Raw genomic sequence first — 14,485 nt, 5'->3', positions numbered from 1 at the left:
TGTAGTCCCAAATGAAAGGTGGGCAACAGGCTGGGGGAGGCAGCTGCAGTAATATGCACCTTTTGGTTTCAGGTGGGAGGCACGAGTGCTGCAGCTAATGCCTTGACAAGACTGCTGGGCAAGGCAGAGATAAGCCTGAACTCTAAATCTGTGCATGCGTCCGATATCCCGGATGGCACAGTAGAGGTGCTCTTTCAGAACTGGGTTTATGGCAAGATTGCTTGTAAAAACGCAGGCCTGGATGCATCCATGTATTTAGCCGGAAGCTGTACTGCAATCCGATCTCTTGCAGTGGTTTCTGAGAGAGCAGCTGAGTTTGCATGTTGCAGAAAAGTGTGGTTGGCACAGGGCAAGCCAAAAAGAGCCTGGACCGCAGTGCACGCTTCCCCTCGCCTCACGTGGCTGGCCGGAGGGTTTCAGGAGCTCTGCCTCTCTTTTTGAGTACCTGCGGTTCGGCCTGTTGTCTACAATGACAAGAAGTGGTCAGCCTGCACTAGGGCTGTTTCAACTAAGCCCACTAAAAACCCTGGTTTTGAAAGCTAGCTTGTTAATTCGCTTCCCTTGATGACGATGATCACAGCTTTGGGTCCAGATGACATGGCAAACCCTGCTTAGCCGAAGGCTGAAGTGTAAGCTGCTGAGCTCCTCCCGGCACCTCAGGAGCAGTCCAGAGAGTGGGGGGCAAGTGAGCCCAAGTTACCAGGCCATGCTTAAGCCTGACAACAAACAGGGCCAGCGGCTTTGAAGTTGCTTTTGGCCATAGAATGCAGATCTTTTCTTTTCTGGGTTTATGTAACCTAGTCTGCATTTGGCTATTCCAGAGGCACATACATTTTGAATGTTTTGCTACCCAGTGCCCTTAAGAGATGCACCTGGTTGCCATCTGTGTAAAGGTACAGAATTTTATTTGGAGGGTTAAGCAGGGTTGCATAGCGGGAGGGAGGGAGGGAGGGAGGGAGGTAGATAGAGGGTAGTTTTAAAAGGTGCCTCCCTTTATTTGAGTAACAGACTTGTTTCAAATATGTTTTTAGTACAAAAAATGGTATGTATCTTTTTAGGACAGGCATTGCACCCCCATCTCTTTGAGTACACAGGTGGGAAGTGTCCCTTCTTAAATTGTACCTACTATGGCATTTGTTATTTAAAACAGAAATAGCTCCAGCACTCTCTTTTTGAAGCGGGAAAGAATGTCCACTTACACAAGGCAGCCCCACTGATTGTTTTAGGCTTCCTTTCCTGTTGGGAGTGAGCAGGTTGGCTGCTTTGGGCACTTGATCTCAAGGACCCCTGGCTGGGATTCGTCAGAGTCAGAACGTGAAGCAGAATGGGAGGGACCTTGGGAGTCTGGGTCAGGCAAGGCACTTATCACAGGGCCAGTCTCCCCAGCAGCACAGGCAGTTCCTGGGGATAGCCAAGATACACAGCTGAAGGGAGGTGGCCCTGAGCACGGGAGTTTCTCAGACACAGACCAGGCAGCCCCAGCTCTTGACCTGATGATGCGGTCAGCAGAGGAGGGTGGCCCGAAGGGATGGGGCCAGGGCATGCTCATAAGGAGGGTTCCTGGAGGTGAATATCTGACTGGGTTCAACAACCCGCTCTGTGCATGCCCAGAGATTCATCCTGGGCAATTTGTGCATTTTGTCAATAACAAATGCTTTGCAAGGAAAATGGTCTGTGGCTTTTGAATGCACGTAGAAGGAACGTCAACTCATGACATGTCCCCATCCTGCCGTAGCCCCCATGAGGCATTCCTCACTGCTCCAGGAGAGACTCCGGGGGCTGTGCGTTAGCGATGAGGGACCAGAAAGGCTCTGTTATGCCAGCAAGAGTTCTGCTCAGTCTTCTGCACACTGGGTCGATACAGAGTGACTTATTTTCTTCAGGATTATTGTTTATTCCTCCACAAATGGATGTAGATTTAATTACTCAATCGACCGAAGCCTGTACAGTTAATTAACACAGATTTATTCCTTATTTCTTTCTAATGTGTAGGAGTGTCATGGCTGTCACTGAGTTGCTGTTTTCTGTTTGTGGATATGCCAGGGCAGAAAAAAAATGTTTTTATTTGTTGACTGCTGTATTCCATTGTGGTTCATGGAGGGATGTTTATGTGTGTGCGCGCACATAATATGCTTAAAAAATATCTTGTGTTCAGAAGAAACTGCATTTCAGGCTCTGAAGGGAAATAAACAAGGTCTAATGGGTTGCATCCTGGTTGGATGGAAGCTGCTCATCCCAGAGCCTTTGGTGTACCCAGTGCCCTGCCAGACTGTTACTGGGAGTGTGCAAAGGAGGTGCAAGTGGTTTTTGCCTCTCTGTGTTCCTTTTAAATATCTTCCTTTAGTCAGGGCTGTGATCACTGGAGGAGTAGTGCTGGAGGGGCCATTGGATTGCTCACCTTCTGGCCCCTCTTGTCTTCTCTCCATCTACTGGAACTCGTCTCAATTTGACGCCCCCTTGTGACTTCAGGAAGCAGCTGGGATGGTGGCTTCCGCAGTGGTTGCCAGGTAGAGCGGGGCTGGAAATCTGAGCCCCGCTCCCAAGATGATGGCAGTGTTGCAGCCTCAGCGCCATGGGATGCTCAGTCCTGGGGAACAGAGCTACTTCCTCTGAATTTGTTTAGTTGGCAGCCTTTTACAAACTGTTGCTGTTGCGTGGCTGCATGTAGGAATGCGAAAGAGGTTCACGCAGACCCAGGGTGGTAGAGGCAGCAATGGTCTCCAGAGACTAAGCATACCTGCATTTGACCTTGACAGGAACCATGGCAGTGCCAATGGTTTTCATTGATATACCGTGTATATGTAAAGCTATTTTATCCTGTTGTTTCTTTTGAATTATTAGGTTCGTGATGCAGCAATAAATAGCCTAGTAGAAATCTACAGACATGTAGGTGAACGTGTAAGAGCTGATCTCAGCAAGAAAGGATTGCCACAGTCTCGGTGAGTGAAGAGTTTCTCTTTTGGATTTTTTGGTTTAGTTTTCGGGTCCACTTTCCTTTTTTCTCTTGCTGAATCAAAGCATCTGATGAATTTCTCACATTGCTTCTTATTGGCAGCATGTTTTGACTAGTCAGACCCTGAAACTCATCATATCTAGCATTCAAAAACCTGCAGCAGATCTTGATTATGAGGCTTTGGTTAAGCACAGTTGGTACCTTATCTGCTTTATCTGGTAGCCTTAGAATGGGTGAGTTCACATGCCATGGCAACCCATCCTGCAAATAAATATGCCATGTGGGTTATTGGTGAAGTAACCCAGACTGGGACTGACAGACAGCCAAGCTCACTGTGGGTTATTTCACCCTCTCCTTCCCGCTCAGTCCTCTCATGGGCATCCTAGGGAATTCTCTGATAGGACCCATCTTGTCAGCTCTCCACACACTGACTATGGCCTCCTTTGCAGTTGCTGCGGCTTCCCCCTTCTGTCCCTCCCTCCCTCCCTCCCTTTCTTTTTTCAGAGTACCCAAGGATTGCTTCCCAGGAAGTTCCTGTAGGTTTTTGGTTTGCTCCTTTGTTGGACCAGCTTGTTCTCAGTATCTTCCACCTTTTCAACTCTTCCTGAGATTCTAAGCACATCAAAAAATGGGAAATTACAAGCCACTTCATTTATGGGGGTGCAAAGTTTTGATAGCTCAGGCTTCCTTTTAAAAAGTGTTTTTGACAGGGCTGATTGGGGGTTTTTTGATTGGAACATACGTGGCATGACATCTGTAGTTGGTATGGAGGAGGATTGCTGGAGTGGCTGTCGCTGGAGGTGGGCTGGGTAAGCTCAGTGCTTCCCTGCAGCTACAGCAGAGTTGCTTCTTCTGGGTTTGGATGACACACGAAGCCAACACCTGCAACAAACCATGGGTTATCAGGGTGGTCGTGGCCCACAAATGAGCAGCCTGTGATTCAGACAACATGCTAATACACCATGATGGGTTGCTGAGTCCTGAGAACTCAGTCACTAAAATGGGCTTGGAAATAATCAGACGTGAAAATCTGACGTACTGTGAGATATTGTGAGAGCCAGTGTGGTGGAGTGGTTAAGAGCGAGGGACTGGGACTCAGGCAATCGGGGTTCCATTTGGGCATGTAGCCAACTGAGTGACTTGGGGCCAGTCACAGACTCTCAACCCAACCTACCTCACAGGGTTGTTGTTGTCGGGATAACATTGAGAGCAGGAGGATGTGAGCCGTTTTGAGTTTGTTGTACTCACAAAAAGTGGGATATAAATCTAATAAATATTCTTCTATATATGACTCTTCTAAAAGAGGAAAGCTAAGATTAAAGAATGCACTAAACTTTGTCTGTGATGATGGACTTCGTAGTTTTCAGGGTTGTTTCTTTTTTATTACTCACTGAACATAACTAACTAATAAAAGAATCCTGGTGAAGGAAGAAGTTGCTTAGGCCATGGAGTCCAACCCCCTGCCCAGTGCAGAAATCCGGTTTAAAGTATCCCTGACAGATGGTTGTCCAGTCTTTGCTTGAATACCTCCAGCAACAGAGAACTTACCAGCATCATAGGCAGTTGGTTCCATTGTCTGACTCTCCTGACAATTAGGATCTTTTCCAGATGTTCCACCCAAATCTGCCTTCCTGTAACCTAAGTCCTGTAACCTTATTTCATGTTCTGCAATCCTGGATGCCAAAGAACAGGCTGAGGCTCTCCTCTGTATGACAGCCCTTTGGCTACCTGAAAAATGCCACCATGTTTTCCCTGCCCCAAACTGTGCTTTGTTTGTTTTATCCTCCTTCAAGGCCAAATACGCCCAGTTCTTTCAGCCATTTCTCACAGCTCTTAGTTTTACTTTCTCTCTTCATGCTCGCTCGCCTTTTCTGAACTTGTGCCAAGTTATCCAAATCCTCCTTAAAGAGGACACAGTGGTGGACAAAAAGGGGGCAGGTTTGGAAGGGTCTATCTCTTTCCCATTAAAAGCATAGGCACAAAGATGCTTGTGCGACGTCAGTGAAATTTGGCTGAAGTGTGTATTCTCAGAAGTTTTGGAGTTCTGACTTTTCCACTTTTATCTTCCCTCTTTCAAATCAGGTTGAACATAATTTTTACAAAATTTGATGAGGTCCAGAAATCAGGAACTATGATCCAAGGATCAGGTGGTAAGTAGAACTGTTGTTACACTTACTTGTTTCCAACAGGACAGTAATGCAGCTAATTTTCCTATATTGATTTTTTTTCATTAAAACATAGATGTCATGATTTCCTAATCCAATAATTTACCAGGTAGGTGAACCTGGCATTTAACTAGATGGCCTGGATTGCATGTTATGGGTACCCAACATTTGCTCAAATTCTGGGTTACTGTGAATGAGCAAGTCTGCTGTCTGCTGGTTGCTCACCTTCTGCTGAGCTAAGCAACATTTATCAGAATGTCTGAACATGGAATTGTGGATTGTTGGGAAGAGCCCAGACTTACAATCCATAGTTTGTTCTTGAGGCGTGTTCATAACAACCTATTTCACAGACTACAGGTTGTTGTATGGTGTGAACTGAGTTACTTAGTTACTTCATGGTTTGTAATGACATTGTGAACTGTAGTTTGCTGTTATATCTAAAATGGCAAATAGCTGTTTGTGCTTGTCCTGCAACCCAGGGTCAATTGGTTGCTGATTAGGTCTATAGCATCTTAGCTTCAATAAGTCTGTGGCATCAGGTCATCTCAAACTCTGCTCTAGGCCCACAACTGTTTATTGTTAAGGAAAGCTTAAGTTAAAAATAAGCTGAGGCTCTACTTTCTTGGGAAGTGTGGCCTTGTGAAATTTATAAAAAAAAGGTTATTTGCTTGCTTACTTAGAATTAGATCATGCCACTACTAGTTCCCTTTGTGTTCTAGCTGAGGGGCATGAATAGAGGTAATGCTAGCATGGCACAATAGTTAGAATGCTGGGTTAGAACTTGGGAGATCCAGGTTCTTTCCCTCTCCCAGCCATAAAGCTTGCTGGGTGACTTTGGGCCAGTTGCTGACTCAGCCTAACCTGCCTCTCAGGATGTTGTAGTGAAGATAACATGGAGAGGAAGAGAATTAGGTAAGCTGTCTTGAGTTCTGTGCAGGAAAAATTGTGGGATACAGATACACACACATGGCATCTAAATATGGCAATTAAGAGACTCTCCAGGTGGTGCCAAATATGATCCAGATTTATGTACATGAGATCCTTATTCTGGGCTTGGTACATATAGCTAAGATCTATAGGTTTCAGTCCCTAGAACACTAAGTCTGAATTACTTCTCTGAAGTGTGTCAAGACAGCAAAATGCTTTGTGGAGAAGGAAGAGGAGGTCAGGACTGTCTTTCCTCTCTTCCCCAACCCAAGCTTCCTGAATCCAGGAAGCTAACTGAGAGCCCAAGTGCATCAATCACACCTCTGTAGGAGATGCCCAGCTCAAGCACAGAGACAGAAGTGAAGGCATTTGTCCTCTGTGAGGGGTGTCAGAAGGTGAGGATGGACTTACATATCCTGCCCTCCACAAGTTCCAAAGTCCTCATGTCCTGGTCTCAGTGGATAAATCTGCAAGATGCATTTCTCTCCTTGGCTCAGTGTGGTCAGTGTCCTCTGATAGCATTGAGGCCTGTTAACTTCTCTCCTTTGTCCCTGAAGCCATCTGAGTGAACGAATCCTTTTGGCTCAGGAAACATAATTGTCTAAACCCATTTTTAAAATCTTGCTTCCGACTGTGAAGGATGTTACAGCTTAAAGAATCATTTGGAGCTCCCAAACTACATCCCTCCCCATAACTTTCTTCCCCTGCCCAACCATCTCACTGGAACTCTTTTCAAAACACCTGCCATGGACGTGGGTTGTCTGCTAGACTGCAGATATTCCTTCCTACCCCTTATATGCAGCTTTTTGGATGAGCTCCTAGACCAGCGGGAGCAACCCTCTTGTATGGTTATAGGATGTGATGATGGTGCTAGTCAGGAAGAAAAACTTAGCACGTTCGGCCATGCTCCAGCCCTGTTTGACATCAATGGGAAGAGTTGACTGTCACTTGAAAAGCATCTAATATATTTCAAGGCACTGTACAGATAGTGAAAAGCGAAACCCTGCCTTTTTGTGGGTTCACACAATGCAAAGCAAAAGGGAAGGGATAAGAAAAGCAAGGAACAACTAAAATAAACCACTTTTTAAAGTCATAGTGACTGAGATGCCATTTTTTAAAAAAAAGGTCTTGAAGGTTTTTTTTTAAGTTATAAGAATTAAGTTTTAAGAATTACTGCTAAGGGAGGAAATTTGCTTATTAAAATGTGCGTCTAACTGTGGTTAGATTACGCCAAAGGGTAGCTTTGAGTGAATTTTCATTTTGAAATTATTTGCTTTTTATCAATGTAGAGCAAACCCCTGCCAACCTTTGTGTGGGTGTATTTTCTAACATAAATATATTTCTCCTTAGCAGCAGGGAGCCTGTAATTATTAGGCTGTTCGCCCTGCATTGCTGTTACTGTTCATGCCGTTTACAACCAAACTGGATATAGCAGCAAGGGCTGCTTTTCTTCTATGAAAGAATGTGGTCAGATTTTAAGCTGAGTAAGAGAGCAGCTATATGACTGAGAGTTCACTGCTTTTGTTTGCATCCATTTCCTTGGCATAGTTTAGGGGTTCTAATTTGGAAAGGACCAAAGTAGGTTTGTCTTCATTTTAGCTAATTTTCCAATAAGTTTGTAGTACCATTTGATGGAATCTCTGAACATTCATAGCATGTGTAATAAATGGTGCCATCATGATTATTCCTTGGAAGCTGCTTTGGTGGTGACCAAAATGGAAAAGTCAAACAGAGCAGTTCTTAAATGTGTGGAGCAAAAGGCACTTAGCTCAAATAATTTTTATTCTGAGCAGCAGAAATATTCAGACTTTCAGATTTATAAACTGGCTGTGCTTCTGTTATAACTATCTAAAAGCAATAGGCCCCATAATCTTTGCAGCTGCAATAGCCAAGACATCTCATACTTGCTTCTCCTGTGAGCCACTGTTTATGCTGTGGCAGTTTAATTTGCTGCAGCATAGGAAAAAGAGCTTTGCAAAGTAATTTGAGCTTGACCTTCTAAATCTCTCAGTGCAAATAGGGTTGCTGTTTTTTTTGCTTTATAAAGTGATATATTTGCCATTAGGCACAGTTCCTGACTTTCGAGGGTCAGCTTAGGACAACCTTCCCCAGCTTGGAACTCTCCAGATGTTCCTGCTGCAACTCCTAGCATCTCTGACCATTGGGCATGCTGGTTGGGCTGATGTATGTTGCAGTCAGAAACATCTGGAGGACACAAGGCTGGGGAAGGCTGACTAAGAATCTTCAGGCCACCATGACACGGGAGCCCATTTGGCAGCATAGCTGGCTTGATACATTCTTCAGTGCTAAGAAAAGCGTTAAATAAATAAAACATGACAGATACACTGAGCATGAGGTTTTCTGCTTTCTGGAAGCAGGTGCTTCACTTATAGGAGGAGAATATCTGTTCATGGTTGAATTGTTACTTCTGGGTATATTGATCCTTAGGCTCTTACATTCCTATTAGAATAGTTGGGCCAGGTGGATTGCTTCAACCCGGTTGCTTATATATCCATGTGAGTTAAGAAGAACTCAGTCGGGATTTCTCTGGTGACATTTAATGGCTGACTTGAGTAAAAGTGTTCTTCCTTTTATTTGTATATTTTGTGTGTGTGTGTGTGTGTGTGTGTGTGTGTGTGAGCCTGAGGAATAAACTGGCAAAGTTGTCAGATTGTAGGAGATGTCATGGTAAATATCTCCTTTTTCTGTAGTGCTTATTGAATTGAATCAAATTTATGCAGTGTTGGTGGTTTGTAAATTAAGGAGATACTGTCTTGACAAAAGAAAGTTCACCCCTTTACAAATTTAAGCAATAAGTTCATCTGAAAAGAACAGCAGTGAATTTTTGTGAAGAATTCCTGATGAAGGTTTTCAGTGGCCATATCCAAGAAAGCAGCTGGAACAGAAAGTAGTTATAGACCGGCACAGGCCTGTACAGAATGTCAGTTTTCCAGAAGCAGCATTTGAAAGAAAAGCAAGTTTTCTTTTTCCCAGTCGTTCCTGATGGGATGTTACCACTGCCGGACTGGCTAGTATTCAGTGACTATAACATCCTGGAAGCAATGCTTCTAGTGAATAGAGTGGAACCAATTGTGTGGGGCAGAGATAAGCCCTATCTGGTGACTCCAAGCCAAAACCAACTAAACAAGAATGATATGTACACACACCCGCATGCACACATAGACCAGTGTGGGGAGAACAACACTATCTAGGAACAGGCTCTTTTGTCCCTGCTGCTGAGGCCTTGCTTAGAGCATCCATCAAACCGCTCTAGAAGGCTTCTGCCTGCTTCGTAGGACACTATAGCAATGGGGCTTCTGTGACAAGAACTTTAGGGCCACATTTCTAGAACATGTTTCCCTTTTCCTTGCAGTGTTCCCCCCTGATCCCCCCCTCCGAAAGGTCATGGTAACAGAGTGTGGGATGTCAGTGTCCTTCAGCAAGGGGATGGATTAGGGAAAGGGGAACAGCAAGGAGCCAGCATTTCTGGAAGCGGGAACTGATGTTTCTGGAAGAAGTGTTGGTTCATCTGATCGAAGCAGATGCTAGACCTCTTGGTCAGGAGCTGGATTTCCATGGCATATATCTGTCTAAGAATAGTTTGTTTTTGCATGACTGAAGGTGCGGTTCCTGTCATTCCAGCAGATTGTGGGGGGCAAAAAGGTCTGAATGTGGGAAGATGGATAGTAGTCTTTGCTGTGGTTTGAGTCTCTGATTTTGTGTAAGTAGTTTTGTTGTCAATCTGCCTACATTATTGTAAACCATTCCTGCTCCTGAAATAGATGAATCAGTGGATCTTTAACTGTGAGGGTTTCTCCACTTTCCTGCCCCCTTCATTACCATGCATCAGCATTTCCCTCAATCTTAAGAAATAGCAGCTTTAAGATTCTTATCCATGGGGGCTTTGTTTTTAAGCTTTAATACTATTATAAATAAAATGCCAGTTGGAGGGGGCAAATTGCAAATTTAAAGTGGGCTTTACTTTATATAACAGGAAGGAGGATTTTATCTTGTGGGTAGGCAGCTAGTTGCTAGGTTACAGGAAGGACTTTTTAGTGCTTCGTAGCCAGAAAATAGAGCTAGTTATATGTTGCATTTCTTGGTGGTTCTTATGTGTACTATGTGATTAATTATCTGTAAGTCGCCGAATGTAAAAATGGCATGTTCCTCCTCCTTCACTTCAGGCTTTTAGAAAGCTGTTTTTTTGATAGCTCTTTCTTCTAATTACTCAGAATATGCTTCTACTTTTGGCAGAAATATTTTCAGCATGAGGAAACCAGCAATTACATGCTAGTCTGCTGCTGAAGTGTAATGTATAGAAGTTTAATTAGAGGTAAAAGGAAGCCAAAGCTGTTGTGTTTAAATTATTATTTAGGACCAGTCCTGTGAAGATGTACTGCAGTTATCAGGTTGATGATCCTTAGTGCAATGAAAGTGAAGCACACATCAGGTGTTTTAATTGCAGTTGCGTAAAAACTGGGGTTTGGAACGGATACAGCTGTGACTTCCCAACCATATATTCTCATCCCCATCCCTTTTGGGAAGTTTCTTAAGAAAGCCTTTTGCCCCAATCACTTCAGGACATCTGATACCCCAGTGGACAGAACACTTAGCCCTCCCCATCGAGGCTCCCGTGGGCCCTCTCTCTCAAGTATTACTTGAGATGCGGTGTGGTGGCTACATAGTCCAAGGTGCTTTCTTGGACAGGAGGCCCATTCTGAGTCCACAGGGAGATGTTTAAGTGAATAGTTTTCCTCTGCATGCTGGCTTTGTGGTTTTGGCTTATATAATTTTAATGTGACAATTAGTTTTTTCATGTTCGCTTCCATCAGGCATGTGATGTAGAAGGTAAAAGTAGGGCATTTCAGATGTGGTCACAGTGACGCTTCCGAAATCAAGGAATGCCTGTCCAAGCTTTCCCAGGTACAAATAAGTTTACTGTGCTATCTAGAGCTGCAGTTCTAATGTGGCAACAAGTACAATGGTTGACGTATGTAGTGTATCCCACAAACCAGAAAGGGTAAGGTACCATATAGCCTGGTTCAGACAATCATTCCAGGCTTCCTAAACCATGGCTGCCACAACCCAGGAGTGAAGTAGCAATGTTGGTGGGTGACTAGAGGAAGTAACAAGAGGGGCAAGGGAGGAGCGCTCAGCCCCAGCACTTCTTCCCACCTTATAAAGCCGTGGTGTATGAAACCCAGAAAGATAATCCAGTATAGCTGGCGCACGAGTGCCAGCGAGCTCTGCTAACTGACTGCAGATTGATTTCCTGTAGTAAATGCACCAGTGAATATGGGCTCATTGTAGATACACGGGGAATGGGATGGAACACCTCAAACAGAGATGGTTAGCTTTCTTGTCCAAATATTTCAGGCAGAAGGAAGGAACCAAATTGTGTAGGGTTAGTCATGTTTCAGTATGCTTAAGGCAGTAACGCACTTTCAGAATGACCCCCCTCCATAAAATATATTTAAAGAAAGTTATTTCTAAACTCAGAATTGGGAGATAGAATTGGATATATGTTAATATTATTGCAAGGAGTACATGAATAGCAGGCAAAAGTGTTTTGGCTTGACTAGGAATATGCAGAGGTAGAGTTTGCACTTGATCTTGTCATAGAATCTAATGAGCTACATATTTGAAATGCTAAAGGAAAAAGGCAAATATTAAAATATGTATGCCACATGAATTTATGGAAAAATATCTCAATAAATACTTTCAGTCACAAAACTATATTTTTTCAAAATACAGGATTGTAATTCCTGAATTCATTTTGGATAAGAACTTGCTGCCAGTTTGGACTGAAATTATACTTTAAGCTAATGGGCAGGAATGGTACATAGAAGGATAGATACTGCTTTATTCCAATTCATGTCCATTTGAGCATGATGGGCTTTCCAAACTTTGTTTTAAAATCACGGTTATAATTACACGGTTAAAAATACCTCTGATTTCTCCTGCTAGTTTTCTGGGCAAAGATGCGAGAGCTGGGGAGGGGAAAGGGCTAGTTTTCCATTGAACCATGTCTCACACTTGAGAGCCTGGAGGAGAGAGAGGCGATTGTGCTGCACAGAGCAAGTCCTGCTCCCCTAACTGCAGAGGAGGCTTTTATTTTGGAGAAGAACAGCAGCCGATTCTTACACTGGGTCAGAGAGGGAGGAGAGTTAACCGGTGTTTCAAGTTGCCAAGAGACTGCGCGCACTTGCACTGTAGGACTCCTTTTGCATCCAGTTCCTGGCTAGCATCGCAGAACCACTGCAGATCATGACTGCCAGCAAAGGTAGGCATTTTGCTTAATAAGCAATGTGACAGGATGCAAATGCGCTACAGATGACTGAGTCCCTTATGTCATCGCAAAAGAGCGGGTTGTTTTCTCCTGACATTTGACAAGGGTATTTTTCCATCAGTGGGGTTAGCAGGGTGGGAGAAAGTTTATGCAAACAGCATCTCTGCGAAAGATATGGAAGAGAATTAAACATCAGCAAGAAACCAATCCGTATACAAGTACAGACGAACTCCCCTAATATAAACTAGTCATAGATACTGGGGCAAGCTGCCTTACAGCATGTGACTTCTTCAGGCAATACGACATCCTTATTTTCTTGAAGGAGTGAAGAGTAATATAATAGCTTGTTGCAGCCTACTGAAGGCAGTTTAACAGAGCAATCCTGTGCCTGTTTACTCAGAGGGAGTAAACAGTCTTACTGTGTTCAGTGTTTCCCCCGCTAGTAAAGGTGTTTAGGACTGCAGCCTTAATTCAAGAACTGCTTAGAGGGTAGACTGGATTTCAGATGCATTGACACCATCTGATGCATTTCGGATGAATGACAGCCAAATTCTGTGAATTTGGGTCATGCACTTTTCTTTTCTTGCTAAAAAAAAGGCAAGAAAAAGCACCAGGAATATGTGCTCATAAGGAAACTGCAGTGGAATAACAGAGATACGGTGATGATGGTTGAGAATCTGCATGCCTGCCAAGCATTAATTTGCAAAGGAGACATACAGGCTACTGTTTTTCTTCCAGGCTTGTCTGTCATTTGGGGGAGGGGGGGAGCCATTCATGCTAGCCATCTTTGGCTTCAGAAAGCAACATCTCTGCCATCTTCCTTCATCTCCCTGCCTGCTTTCCAAAGCTTACAGGTTGTGTTTATGTAAAAGAAGGGCTTTTGTGCCTTGTTTGCTCTGCTGGCAAAACATGATTCACTTATTTTTAACAGATTAACTAGGACAGGGTAACTGATATGTTGTGGTTGATAAGTGACATGTAGTGTAAAACTTTGCTGCGTATCATTGGCTTTTTTGTTATCTGTATCATCTTGCAGGGCTCTGGTCTTATGTGCTAAGAGATGTAAACTGGAGCTTCCAAACTGATTACAATGCTTGTCAGAGGACTGTTATCACAGGAAAAGTTATATAATGATAGTATCTTGGTGCAGGTGATATTATTTAATAAATACAATCCTTTCTCTTCACTAAACATTACAGAAGAGCAAAGCATTGTGTAGGAAATCATCTAGAGACCCTTCCCTGAGCAGCTAGATTGTATGCAACAATGTTAGTTATGTATTCTAATTAAGAATCCATCAGTTTGGTTAGAAAAGGAAATAATGTATACTTTTTGCACCAGTAATTTATTTTAGTTAATTTTTTACTGTTGCTGACTTACTGAGCTGGAGAAGATTAATATTAGGTAGAATAACACCAATGTCCTGCTGTGATCCACCTGCTGGCCTCAGTTTCTCTACCTGCATAATGGGATCAATGGCTAGGCTTACAGAATTAGTATTATGCAGCTAGTCAGGCAATGCATCTTTTCTGTCCAGTAGTTCTTTGCAGACCACCAACTCACCAGCCTCTCAGACAAACATATTTTCCATCCTATACAGATGAAATTGCTGAAACTTAATATCCTGCAGCACTGCACTGTTGTAGTGCTGAGTTATGTCCCCTGCCAATAAGGTTGTTTAGTAAATGAAAAACTACATTGAAAATAATAAATGGTACATTTCTTCGAAGAGAAGAAGGCTAGAATGGATCGGGCTGGTCTAGTCTAACATCTGTTCCCACAGTGGCTGACCCAAGAAGGGCATAAAGGCAACAATCCCTCTTGTCATTTCCTAGTAGCAGAGCTGTTCTGCCTCTAATCCTGGAAGTTGAATGTATTGATTTTGACTAGAACTTATTGATAGCCTCAGCCTCCAAGATTCTGTTCAGTCCTTCCTTAAAGCCACATAATTTGGTGGACAACGTACATCCCCTGTTCTCAAACGTTAACTGTGACTCTTATAAAAAGTGCTACTTTTGTTTGTTGAATCTCCCACCATTTAGCTTTATTGCATGACCCTGAGTTCTAGTAATGTGAGAAAGAATGAAAAAAGCACTGTTCCAACCTACCTTCACCATTTCATACACAATTTTTTCTGTCGTGTGTATTCCC

The 14,485-nt window shown here is 43.4% G+C and overlaps 1 protein-coding gene across 9 annotated transcripts in view; it reads left to right on the top strand.

Moving 5' to 3' along the window:
- Window positions 1-14,485, top strand: part of CLASP1 (cytoplasmic linker associated protein 1) — a 222,703-nt gene that overhangs the window by 80,982 nt on the left and 127,236 nt on the right. For all 9 annotated transcript variants that reach the window (XM_044438058.1, XM_044438065.1, XM_044438064.1 and 6 more), the window contains exons 7-8: window positions 2,842-2,939; window positions 5,036-5,103. In XM_044438058.1, the coding sequence (XP_044293993.1) occupies window positions 2,842-2,939; window positions 5,036-5,103 (166 nt within the window). The remainder of the gene's footprint in view (window positions 1-2,841; window positions 2,940-5,035; window positions 5,104-14,485) is intronic.

This window comes from Varanus komodoensis, unplaced genomic scaffold (assembly GCF_004798865.1).
Source record: "Varanus komodoensis strain SLA01 unplaced genomic scaffold, ASM479886v1 scaffold32, whole genome shotgun sequence".
NCBI classification, from domain to species: domain Eukaryota; kingdom Metazoa; phylum Chordata; class Lepidosauria; order Squamata; family Varanidae; genus Varanus; species Varanus komodoensis.
This window is presented reverse-complemented; position numbering and strand designations above follow the sequence as displayed.